The following is a 12977-nucleotide window of genomic DNA, read 5'->3' as shown; positions in this document are numbered from 1 at the left end:
ACTGTGTGCTTGCACTGGGGCTGACAGCCCCACCAGGCAGCCTAGGGGGCTCCCTGATGGTCTGCTCAAGGAAGCAACACAGAACCTAGCTGAGCAGTACAGAATGTACAAAAACAGAAAAAGGAGCATCACTGTACATGGAGATCGCGGTTCTGTCTTCCCTGCACTTGTCCGGTTATGAGAAAGCACAGAGTATGAGATATGTTCCTACCACACAAGTCACGCTGGGCCACCTGGTGCATGATGTCTCACAAAACCCGAAATTAAACTCTCATGCTCTAGAAAGGCTGCTCTACTCAGATCCCTGGATATCAAGTATGATTTAAGAACTCCAAGCTACCTAAACAGTGACAAAATACAGAGGTGACATATCTGTGTGTCAGGGACCCAAAGCACGGCACAAAGCTGTTCACGGACAGAGGAAACAAAGAATGGTACCCGGAGTTTCAGGTGCCTCCATCTATAGGGGAAAGAAAGCAACCTCTGCACATGGGCAGAGGTGAGACAATCACAATAAATGGCATGAAAAGTCCTACTGCTCAAACCTGTCCCTTCATGAAGAGTAAGGTGGTAGCTGTGTCATCAGAGCACAGGTAACACTGCCTAAAATTCCAGTATGTTCCACACAAGAGGGCCAGACTTTCCCTGTGATCCACTGGAATCAGTGAGCAGCCTGAGGGGATTTTCAATTCTGTGATTAGGGATAGTCTTGGAATGACACTGGAAGTGTAAAGGCTCGAAGTTCATCAGACACATTAGTGCTCTGAAAGTCACGTGCTTACTACTCAACATTTATATTGTTACCAGCACAACGTTCATCCTGAATGTGTAAGTGCATAGTATTTACCTTATGCCATCACATGGAAGATGGACCTTAGTAGCATTAAAAAATACAACTGCTGCCTGCCTTGTTTTTAATTTTATCCCTTCCTTTATATAGACTCACATATAATTTCCCTTTACATAAGTTGCATTTAAAAGAACAACACAGCATGAGTCACTCCACAGATACTTGTACACTAGCACTTACAGCTGGCCAAGACTGAAAGAGCCTTTTAACATCTTTTTATCCTGCTTATTTTGAAGTCCAAATGTTTTCAACTATGAGTACAGATAGAAGAGAACTGTAAAAAAATGCTCAAAATAATCTTTTAAAAATGTTATTTCTAGCCAAAAGTTAAATGCAGATTATAAATACAAGTTAAATACATAAGCAAATATATAAATCTATCTTATTAAAAAAGACATTAAATCCAGACAAACTGAAACCTATAGAGAAAAACTACAAATGAGATGCCTATCTGTATGAAATAATATAGAACACACACCAAAGACTAGGAAAACACAGCACTTGTAAGATTTTAATCATGCCACATTATGAATGCAAATTGGTTTTTACACAAAGTCTTACTGAAGCCAATGGAACAGCTCAGGAAAGAAATTTATGGGATGCTTCTGATCGTTGCAAACTGAGGAATTCTCCTAACAAGAGTGCTTGGCTATACAAAGCTTAATACGGCAATTCCTTCACCTGGCTTCTCCTAGAGCTGCCAGCTGGGAATGACTTTCCCCAATATCAAAGAAATAAACTCCAGACTCTACACTTGGAACCAAGAGCACAATCCTGATAATACTTTCTGTCACTCTGCAGCAATGAAAGAGCAACACCAAACTAGTTTTAAGGCTTCCCATTCTTGGCAGCAGCTACACCTGTCAAGACTCAGACAAACACTTGTTAGGTTATGAAAACAGCACAGCTAATCATTGCTTTTGGAAACATCCATGCAAAACACCTTGCTCATTCAAGCAGAAATAAAACAAGAACACTCTGAGAACAATGAAACAAAACTAACTAATGATTCACCTACAAACACCACTGTGAAAGCTGATTCAGTTACAAACGCTACAATGAATTCTAACCAAATCTTCTGCGCTGAAGTAAAAATTTCAAGGTCAAATAAAGAATGCTCCAGTGTGGAACAGAATCTAGTGAGGAAATCACACAAGATATGATCCTGGAGCAGAGTTTTCTTTAGTTCCAACTGCCTAAACACTGTCTTTGTTCATACTTTTCTAGAGCAATGACATACTTTATACACATATCCTGTACTGGCAGTGTTAGTACTATTTCTCCAGATGTGTTTACAAATTTTTTAAGAAAGCGGTCTGCAAAAAAATGCTTAAAAATTCTTAAAAATTAAAAAGAGAACAGAAGACATAGTTTAAGTCTGCGGACTGTGTTCATCCAGAATTAAATATAGCCTCCAGGTCACAAAAAGCATGAAAGGCCATGCATGCTGGCAGAACAGAAGATGTACCTACTGTCCTGAGTGGCCTAAGAAAAACTCAGATTGGGAGGAATTTAAAGATTCAGTCGAGGTGGAAGATACCTCCACTACTTCAGCAGTACAAAGAGGACTGAAAACTGCCTCATTCAGAAAAGGCAGAGCCTTCAAACCTGCTGTTTAGAAGCCATAAAGGAAATGACAAGGAATGGGTTAAGGAGATCTTTCTAGATTCTAGGGGAAAAAATGGAAAACTAATGAGGCAGAGAAGTCCCAGAATGAAAAACCAAGGTCAGGAAGACAGGCTTCAGCAAGGCTTTGGAGACAACTGAACACAACAATGCCTGACAGGAATCCATTCAAAAAACAATGATGAAATACTAGAGAAATCTAAATAAGAATATGATAGAGTCTCTCCTCAACACACCTTACATGACAGAAGGGATACTCTGCCTGTTCTAAATGCTATGGCTCTGGGACCAGGAACCTCAGTGGAAAGCTGTTGGAAAGTCTGAACTGGCCTTCTGGGTGTACTCTGACCTAGATCACATGGGCAGAATGGCAGGGTAAAGCGTGAATTTGCAAACATGAGCTCAGAACACTTCTTACAAGAGATGGTGGAGCCACCAGATTAGTAGGCTGAGAAGAAAATTGTTAGTAAAATAGAAAAATCTAGTTTAAGATGGAAGAAGAAAGAGACAAATTAGATAGTAATGGCTTAAGTCTTCCTCAATAAAATCAGCTTAGTCATTGAGATTTGCAGAAGGTATATGAAACTTTAAGTGAGGGGTGGGCTTGGCTTCTTCTTCTAGGGGACTGCTTCTCAGATGCTGGAGGGGTCAGAATTTCTCTTCCCTAAATGATTCCTCCTGCCATTGTACTGACTGAGAACTACTGATCTGAACCAGGGCTGGCAGAGGTGAGACTGACATATGGAAAAACAAGTCAGGAGCTCACGTGTCCACTGGGCTACCACAGAGCCTGTGGCTGGTTCCAGGCTTTGTGTCTTTGTGAATGATCTAAAGAGAGATCACACTTTTGTATTGCAGACAACATTAAACAGAAGGAGCTGCAAGCACAAGATGGCTTAGAAGCATAGGCAACAAATGCTACAAAGAATTCTGTTACAGAATAAATAAAAGAATGCATCTGGGAACACTAATCTGAAACAAACACAAAGAAGAAGGAACATACACAGGAGACAATGACGATTAAAATGCTTTAAGTATAAAATTGACTAGAAATTAACTACAAAAGCTATATTATATGTTTGAATTTCAACCCAGCAATATCAGCACTGGGAAAGAACAGTGACTCTGTAGGTGAATCTAGCATAATTACACATCAAGCATTTCAGTAGCTTTATAAAGGATCTCGTAGAGTCACAGTAAAGAATAATTGAATGAAAAGGGGCAGAAATAGAATGGCAGGCAAAATATAAATAGCTAATAATATAATAACTTGGTCATTGCTAGACAAAATAGCTCATAATCAATTATGCAGATTTGGACATCATAAAGCTCTAAAAGAAGAGGAGAAGGAAGAAAGAAGGAAAATAACCAAAAAAATTCATGAATATAAAGGAAGAATTTGGATGACTACATTTCTTGACACCAGGATGTTGAATAGCCAGCTTCCAGCAAAGCCTTGCTACTTAGTGACATCATTACTTACGATATAAACCAAGACAGGACGAAACACTTGCTGAAGTGGAAGACCTAGGTAAATCATTTGTTTTCTTCTCTTCCATAACTCTAAAGATCATTCATGAAGACTTGTTGCTTGGCTCCATTTAGTATTTTTCTGTTCTAACAATGAGGAATATGTGAAATCACAGTCTCTGGCAAGAATGTAAAGCTACCTAGTATTTTTCTTTGCAGCAAAAGAGCCTTTGAAGTGATGCACTAGATTTTAACTCCTACCTGAAGCAGCACTATCGTCTGTCACAAAAAATGAAAAAATCCCACAGTGTTCAAGTTCAGCCAGGTTAGACATAATTTCATGGAAGAAGTATATTTCTTAGTTGACCATTCCACCACTCAAACCCTAGAGAACTGATGCAGTTTCCATTTTGAAGAGAGTGAATTGCATCTCCAAATTTGCGGCCGGGGAGAAGAACAAACCAACAATAAGCGTAACTCTGAATTTTGTGTCCTATAAAAATATCACAAATACAAGCACATCTCTATTATGCTGGATACAGGAAACATGAACTGTGCTCAGAAGTGTCATAGTTTTTTTAAAAAAACCAAACAACTATTCAACAGTAAAGATTCAGTGCACTAAGAACTACTGGGAAATGTGGATCTCTCAGTTGTCCCTCATGTGAGAGTCTACCTAGCTATTTGACTTTTTCCCATCTCTCAGACATACATGATGACATTTCAGAAGCAGCACTGGTACCGATCCATAATGCCAAAAAGGGGATTTAAAGATTTCATCCAGAGACTGGATGATGCCTCTTTTTCCCTTCTGTTTGAAAGGTGAATGTGTACACAATATGGCAATGAAAACCCCAACTAATGAACTCCAGAAAAAAAATTTCTAAATCCTCCAATAAAACCAGCATGATAATGAACTCCTGCAATAAATCAGAAAACATGAGACATGCTCAAATAACATGAAAAGCCAAAGATGCGAGCTGTTTACATAAACCAGAAATGACATCTTAGCTTATATGATGTAATGTTTTTATACAAGCCTGGTAGACTAAACAGTTGTGATGGTGCCAAGTGTTTGGAAGGTGATGAAATTGATTGAAATTGGCCAAGACACCAGTTCCAGCTCTCATCCTGGTGCCTAAATACTATCTTCAAATATATGAAGGCAGAAAAAAAGTTTAAAAGGACGTTAGTGAGATTGTATAGTTCAAGCCATCAATGGTTAGAAAATACCAGAATGAAGTATGCTTGAATAACCTTAAATTGGACACTTTGTTTAGATTCTGATATAGCCTTTAACTGCATGATTATGTACTTATTTTTCCACATAAATTTTGATTCATTCAGCATACATAATGAATAGTGCGTACATAATGAACTATTTTTCTTGTAACAGCTATTTGCTTTTGTTCAGGGTGTAGTCCCAGGACTTATTTGTTACTCATTATTCATATTCTTCTCTGAAGACAAAATTAGGAATTTCATCATGGGTTTTTTCCATGCACCTCATGGGTTTTCCAGGCTACTACAGCGTCTGTCTGATTAACAAACATTCATTAGTTTATTTTGAAAATATCGCTGTGAGGGGAGGCAGCAATATGTTTCCATTTTACACATGGAAAACTGAGGCACAGGAAAGTTACTTAATGTGCTTGATGTTGTCTTCAAAGACTTTTTTTTAGAGTCCTATTCTCACAGAAGTCAGCAGCAGCTGATGACTACATTTCTTGACACCAGGATGGAGGACTCTGAATGCTCCATGGTACCCTTCTCTGCTGGCAAATAAACAAGGAGAATTTGTCACCCTGGGGTCATGTGTGGCTATGGAAGATGCCATGCACTGATACACTTTGACCCTTCTCAGGTAGTCACACCACAGCACAGCCTCTTCTGCCCTGCTCCTGGAACTTATTCCTGTCCCCTTTCCTTCTTCTTCCCAGCCACACTTCAAAAGCCCTGCTCTTCATTCCTAAGGGTGTCCTTTCAGCCCCAGTCTCTCTGCTCAGCAAGTCCTAGTTCCATTCTTTTACTCCTGAGCTCTGTGGCCCAAACTGCCCAGTAACCTCCCTCTTGTCCTTCCTCGTTCTTCAAATTAATTTAGTCTAGGTGAACATGCCCTCACTTTTTTTCCCCCCCGAGCTTTACTTCCCTGGACTTCCTTCCTTGCTCCTTTATCTTCATTTCCCATTCTCATTCAGGGTTATTTTGTCCAATTCCCATTTAACCTAATCCCAATCTTGCAAGTCTTTCCTGTTCTTCCTCCCTTGACCAGCCACTGCCCCTAGTCTGTTAGCACCTCTGGGGCCAGTTTTTTTGTCAGACTCCCTCGTCTGCGTGTCCCAAGTTCCAGCACCCTCTTGAGTGGTTTTTTTCACTGCTCTTCTCCTTCTTGCATTTTGACAGGTGCAGTTTTGACAGGTGTCTTCTGCTTTCCCTCTGTCCGTGCCAGCGAAGGGCAGGGGGAGTGGATGACGGCGTCACCGCCCTCGGCCTGGCGGGACCCACAGCCACAGCGCATCCATCATCTGTAGGGGGAGCACGGCACAGCCGCACAGGAGCTGCGGGAATTTCAGCTGCTGACATCTACCAAGCCTGTGAAAAGCTTGGTTTTTTCCATCCAACACTTATGGTTTTCTGACATCAGCTATATTTCCATAATATTGACGTGCTCCTGACACAAAAGACACCCATTCATCTTCTCGAGGTTTAATCCCCAGGTAAGGCTAATATAAATTTTATTAAAAGGTCACCAGAATGTTCAGCACTGATTAAATAATCATTCCTGGCCCTACAGAAGTATGGCTACAATGTTCAAATATGGTAAAGAAAAATCACAAATGCTACTCTTTTTCCTATACACAGGCTGAGTTCAAGAGAGTTCTGAGGAACTACACAAGACTGCACATCAGACTGAGCTGAGCTATTAGACCCACATAAAACAATTAGAGCAAATAATGCAAAATGCCTTTGAAAATAACAGCTCATAACTAGCCTTATAAAGTTGCATTGACTTTGAACCAAATCTTACCAGGAGCTATCTAAAAAAATTTTCCAAAGCGCATACATTTATTATCTCTCATTTAACATTTGTAAGTTTTTAAATTGTTTTGATTCATTAAGAGAGGTGGCAATGCCTAAAAAAACAAACAAACAAAAACCCAAAAACAAAAACAAACAAACAAAAAAAAACCTGAAAGAAACCCAGAAAAAAATCCAAGAAGAGATGAGCTGTCATGATATTATTAGTTGCTTACTCCAATTTCTAGATTTGTGGCTCCTGTATATGCCTTCACAGAAGGTATAACCCAGTTTGCCGAATCCAAAACATCTCAGTATTAATCCTCTCATCTTAGAAAACAACAAAAGTATTTCTCTATCTACATAAAATTTCCATTACTGCTTATGTTTTTACTGCAGCAGTTCTTGTAATTCCAACTAAGTGCATTGCAGAATTTGTCATAGTTGGATGTATGACGTTATGATTTCACTGGCTTTCTTTACATTTACCACATCCTAAAGACCAACGACACTTTCAGAATAAGAAAATCCAGCATATTTATAATTTACTGTGTGTAATACCTTGCTACGTATCACAAGACTTTGTTGAACCTCAGTAATGCCAATCTAAGAACATCACCTTTTTCAACAAAGATACCCTAAAATAAATGGCAAGTATTTATTATACAAATGTACCCACGTGCACACTCGGGGATCTAAATGTATGGCGTGTACATTTGCATGCTTATCTCAAAGATGAATGTCTTAACCTTTGCTCCCTTGTTCTGTGTTTCCATTAAAACAAGCTTTTTGATGCTTAAGTGCCACCTGTAGGAAACGCTGGAGTGTGCTCAAGAGCAGCCCTGTGCCAAGTGAGGCGCTGAGCTGTCTCTGCCATCCCCAATACAGGCACCTGCTTTGGAAATTCAGCCACCTATTGAGGAAGCACTGGCCCTGGATGATGGCAGCCTGCTCGATGAAGGTGAGTTTGTAAAGCCACAGCTACAGGAGAGTTGTTGTTTTCCACTGAAGCCTAATCAAAAAGGAACTGAAATGAAAAATGCTCCATTTTCCATTTGCTTGTCTGTATGACATTAATCCATAGGAATCAAGCAGTCCTTCAGCACTGTGTGTTGATCCAAATAGTTTGTCATGATTAGCATGGACGACTTCACTACAATTACTTAGGGTACACAGATACGAAGGATTGCATAATTTATCTACTATTAATTATATCTACTATCAATTAAAAGGAATATATGTGAGAAGTGTTTTAACAAAAAACAAAAAAAACCAGTGTAATCTCCACTACTGCAAAGATAGTTCAGTTTCCTGTGTCAGTGAGTAAGGCACGAATGGATGGAAGAGCATATATCTTAATTCCAACATTAAAAGAAAAAAATCAAAGAGTTTCGAATGTAGCTATAAAAATAATACTGATAAAAAACCTGATACTGATAAAAATAATAACTGAGACTTTTCAATGCCTTATCATTTTTTTTAATATTATAAGCAAAAGAAAGAGCTTACAAAAATCCAGCTTTTTAAACGTTAGAGTCTGACTAGGTCAAAAAAGTGAAGTATTTAATCCTATTTTATAAAAAATAACAGAGAAAACCAGCCTGACTCCTTCTATAGCCATCAGCTTTAACAGCTATGCTCCAAAACCACGCTCACCACAAGGAAATAGTTTCATTAATTCAGCTGTACCAATCACTGATACAGTCTCCCCATTCCTTGGTACATTTACTAGGTAACGTAAATTCCATACCCAAAGCACATTTTGCATCCAAAAATGAGAAGTTATTTTTAATAATTCGATGTGAAATGACAAGATAGAAATTATCCGGTATAAGAGAACAAATTATATAGCACTCTAGGAAAAAATATTAGCTCATTGTTTGACAGCCAGCGAGTCTGTTTAGTTTAGTCAGTCACAGTTGTGTACAAACGACACGTCTCTCTTCTCCTCTAGTCAGCCTTCAGCGTCGCTTCGAGCACGTACACTTGTTTTGGCTGTCCCTCGCCACCACCTGACATTTATCTGCTTGCTTCAACACAGACAACCTTTAACGCCCGCCCCTGCTACTCCGAACCCAAACTTCAGCCGCCCGCCGGGGAGCAGACGGCGGGCTGACGGCCGCTGTCCCCAGGGCACTGCGGTGTCCCCGCGGCGGTGCGGGCGGCAGGCGCGGCTCGGCGCGCCCGGGCCCGGCGGCGCGGTGCTGTCCGCGGTGCTGAACCGCCTCCCCAGCCCAGCCCCATCTTGCGAGCCCCGGGCTCGGGCCGCTCGCCGCCTCACGGCTCTCACGAGGGACCGGCAACAAGTCCGGCCGCCTGCCCGCGCCAGCCGGCACACGCGCCCGTCCATCTGAAGCACGGGAATTGCCCGGTAATACAAAGGACTTTGGAGACCGCGGGCAACAGGATCCCAGCAGGGCCACTACCCCACGCCTAGCTCCGGACTCTCCGCAGCGCGGGCCCTGGCTCTCGTTGCATGCCTCTCCCAGAACAAGCCCCGGCGTCCATTCCTGGCAGGGGCAGGGCTGTGCATCAGGCTCGCCCGGGGTAATCGCACCGCAACGCCAGGCACGGCTTAGGGAGCGGCGGTTTTCCCTCCCTTCCCTCCAGCAAGGTGCAACCTTCTCTTCTTTTGTTCTCAATGGCAGGAGGGTGGCGGCAGCGGCGGGAGGGGTGGGGAACACTCGCACCTACAAATTCATGGGGGATAACAAAGGACCGTACGACGCGCGGATTAATTTGCATTAGCATCCATGAGGGCAGCAGCATCTTACGTCTGCAGGGATTAGCCGCGCCGAGCCCGGGCTTACCGTCCCTATCGCAGAGCTGAATCGCCTCCAAACTGAGGTTCTTGATCACCTCCTCGCAGGGGCTCGTGGGGCTGCTCATGGCGTGCGCCAGGCGCGGAGCCTCCATCGCGCCCCTCGCCGCTGCCTGCTGTGGCTTGGCCGGGGGCTGGGGCTGGGGCTGGCCGGCTGCGGTGCAGAGCCGCGCGGCAGCGCTTCCCGGCGCCGCCCGGCTCGGCTGCGAGCGCTCGGCGGAGGAGGAGGCGGGCGAGGAGCGGATTTGTCACCGCAGCGAGCCGGGGAGGGGGCAGCAGCGAGGCGGGCGCCCGGCGCGCCCCGGGATCCGCGTTTAAAGGGGCCGCGGCCGCCGCCTCGGAACCGTCCCTTCCCCCTCCGCTCCTTATGTAACGGCGGCCGCGCCTCCGCGGGAAGCTCCGGGAGAGTCCAACCCCTCCGGGACAGAGGCTGCGAACGGCCGGTCCGGGTTCCAGCCGGCCCGCCTCCAGCGCAGCTGCCCACCGCCGCGGCGTGGTTTGTTTCGAGGTTACTCCATAACCCGGCAGAGTCACCCGAGGCAAAAACACCGCCAAGCCATCGTTAGTGACTTCCCGTTCCCCGAGCGCACAGCCCACCCTGAGCGCTGCGTGCGATCACACCCAACCGCGAGCCCTCTGCCGTCCCCTCTGATCCTTCGATTACGCAACAATTTGCAGAAAGAAATATTAGCCGGTTTTAGATTGATAAACCTAGAAAACTGGCAAAAGGTTATTGATTGCAAGAGAGGGCATGGGAATAAATAATTTCTGGCTATCTGCCCTGCACACTTCCCACCTGCCCTTTTTGTGGGAAGGAGAAATAATCCACATGGTAGTGGTGCCATTCCTATCAAGCTTTTTTGAAAAGAACTTATTTATCAGTTCTCAGCTTCAGGAACAAAAACGGGGCCAGAAAAGGAGAAAATTTAGAGTAATGGGATAATAAATTGTGTAGCACTGCGCCATCATCAGGTGTGTGCCCAGCTGCCTCCCCACCACAGGACTGCAGGCTGGACAAAGGAGAAGCCTCAGGGGCTGCAGGAGAGCACTGCTTTCTCCAGGTCACAGACTGACTTTGGGATCAAGCTCACCGTGCTGGGATGGGATTACCAGTTTCCAGACACAGTGGTTTGAGCCCATTTCCTACCACACGTTACAACAAGCATTCCTGGCACCAGTTTGTTGTTTTGTCAAACCAAATTTAGCCACTGATCATGAGACATGTGCACTGGTTCCCTTGAGAACCAGTGCGTTGCGTGCAGGCTCCCACCAAGACTGAGGCTGTGAGGTTTGTTGGTCAGCATTGCATGACAGCAAATTCAGGGAGTCCCTAAAGCTCCCATTTCTCTTTCTGCAGTTCCAAGACCACCCAGTGTCCTCCCAATCCTCACTGATCTGGCGCAGTAGCAAGTCCCATGCACAGCTAGATATCTGTCATTCCACTAACACTGGACCTTGGGATCCTTCCATTCTGTATGATGGTTTCCAGGGACACTAATCTCAGAAAATGAACTCTGGTGATGCCTTTCATGAAGCCACTGCCAAGTGCTGCAGCCCAGAAGCAAGGAATAGGTTTTAGGAGCCTGGATTCCTCTGACACCTTCAAAAATCTGTAGTATGTTGTGGGGAGAAAGAGCAATGCTCAGAGCTCTTCTGGGACTGTGTACTCTTTACAAGCACATCCCCCCCACACACATACTCTTTCTTCTTCATCTTTTTTTATTTTTTCCTGCTTTTTATTTCTCTGATATTTTTCATCATGATGGAAAATGTATGCAGAGGGGTCAGGCAGAGGAGAAATGGAATGAGTGGGAAGGGAACCTAAAGGAAGAGAAAATGAAAAGGAAGTAATAACAGGAAGGGAGAGTGTGAGTCAATGGGGAGGTGGGAAGGGAGAGGAATATATGAATGAACACACAGACAGAATGAGGACAAATACAGAATCAGAAAGGGAAGAAATTCAAGTGGGTGAGACTGCATTCATCAGGTTTTAATTTTGTCTCTGACAAGCATTAATTCCCTGCACTGAAGCAAAACCTTTCTCCTTGATATTACAACTGTTCTTAGCACACAGGCATCTCCTACGTAAGGCTGGAAAATTTCTTTCTCTGAAGAGGGTGTATTTAGTCTCTCAGCCTTATGTTCCGCATTCATTTCCTTCCACAACGTGGCAGACACTTCAGCAGCTCACACAATCTTGTTACTGCTTTGCTCTAACATTATATAAAGTCCATTTGAAACAGACACTGTTCTTGAATACTGAGAGAATTCCCAAATTATTCTCTCTGCCTCTATTTTATACACCTTTCTCTCCTCTACCTCTTATTCTATGCAACTGAAATCAGGTTTTTAAGACTGGATGGATTTTGCACAGCTCTTTGAAAGGGACAGCTTTGGGGGGTGTTCCCATTCCTCAAAGGCCTCTCCTTTCTCAGCTACCTTGTAGCAACAACCCCTGTCTGAGCTATATCTATTTCTTTCTCCACATCATTATTTATTTTTTTAAGAAAAGACTGATTAACTCTCCAAATACCAGCAGGCTTCAGTGTAAGTGTAGAGCAGAGGAACCTTTTCCACAGTTCCGCTTTTCTAAAGCTAGACCTGCCTGAGACAGTATTTTGCAGAGTCACACTTCAGACTCTGTGCTTCCTTCAGCCTGTCACTACTCCCATCACCTAGGCAAGTATCAACATTTTTTAAAGCTCAAATTACTCCCAGATGTGATTCCATGCAATCACTTGGCAATGAATTTAGTCCTAGGTATTTCAGTCTGAGAGCACACAATGCTTTCATGGCGTTTTTCTCACCTGAGAGAACTATACTCTGCTTGTCTTAACAAGGAATATTATTGTCTGAGGCACGAGTTATGTTTGTGCTAAAGGATGACAGAGTCTCAGCACATAATCAGAAAGTTTATTCTGTGACAGATTATCCCTGACAGTGTTTAGCAAAAAATGTCACATATCACAAATATGGGTCAACATTATGTAATGCAAAGTCTGCCAAAGACAGCACAACGTTAGAGACAGTAGTTTAGTACTGCAAAAGCTTGCAAAGAATTTACCACAACAGCAACCTCTCAGACTTTCAACATTTAGATAAACAGAATCTTACCAACTTCTGTAGTTCAAACAATGTGGCTGTCATTACAGTAACCTCACACAAGGAGAGAGAAGCAGCATTTTCTAGTGT

At 43.3% G+C, this 12977-nt stretch overlaps 1 protein-coding gene and 1 long non-coding RNA gene across 3 annotated transcripts in view; both read right to left on the bottom strand.

The window, feature by feature from the left end:
• The window catches only part of LOC136364340 (uncharacterized), a 148459-nt gene that overhangs the window by 102281 nt on the left and 33201 nt on the right, over nt 1-12977 (bottom strand). The gene's annotated exons all lie outside the window — the stretch shown is intronic.
• The window catches only part of PHYHIPL (phytanoyl-CoA 2-hydroxylase interacting protein like), a 55947-nt gene that overhangs the window by 22762 nt on the left and 20208 nt on the right, over nt 1-12977 (bottom strand). The window contains exon 1 of one of the 2 annotated variants that reach the window (XM_066324232.1): nt 9775-9895. The exons of the other annotated variant lie outside the window; for it this stretch is intronic. Coding sequence (XP_066180329.1) covers nt 9775-9880 — 106 coding nt within the window. The 5' untranslated portion in view covers nt 9881-9895. Of the gene's footprint in view, nt 1-9774; nt 9896-12977 lie in introns of those variants that run through there. 2 annotated transcript variants of the gene reach the window in all.

Source organism: Sylvia atricapilla, chromosome 8 (genome assembly GCF_009819655.1).
Source record: "Sylvia atricapilla isolate bSylAtr1 chromosome 8, bSylAtr1.pri, whole genome shotgun sequence".
NCBI classification, from domain to species: domain Eukaryota; kingdom Metazoa; phylum Chordata; class Aves; order Passeriformes; family Sylviidae; genus Sylvia; species Sylvia atricapilla.
The sequence above is the reverse complement of the archived record's forward strand: the minus strand, read 5'-3'. Positions and strand labels throughout refer to the sequence as shown.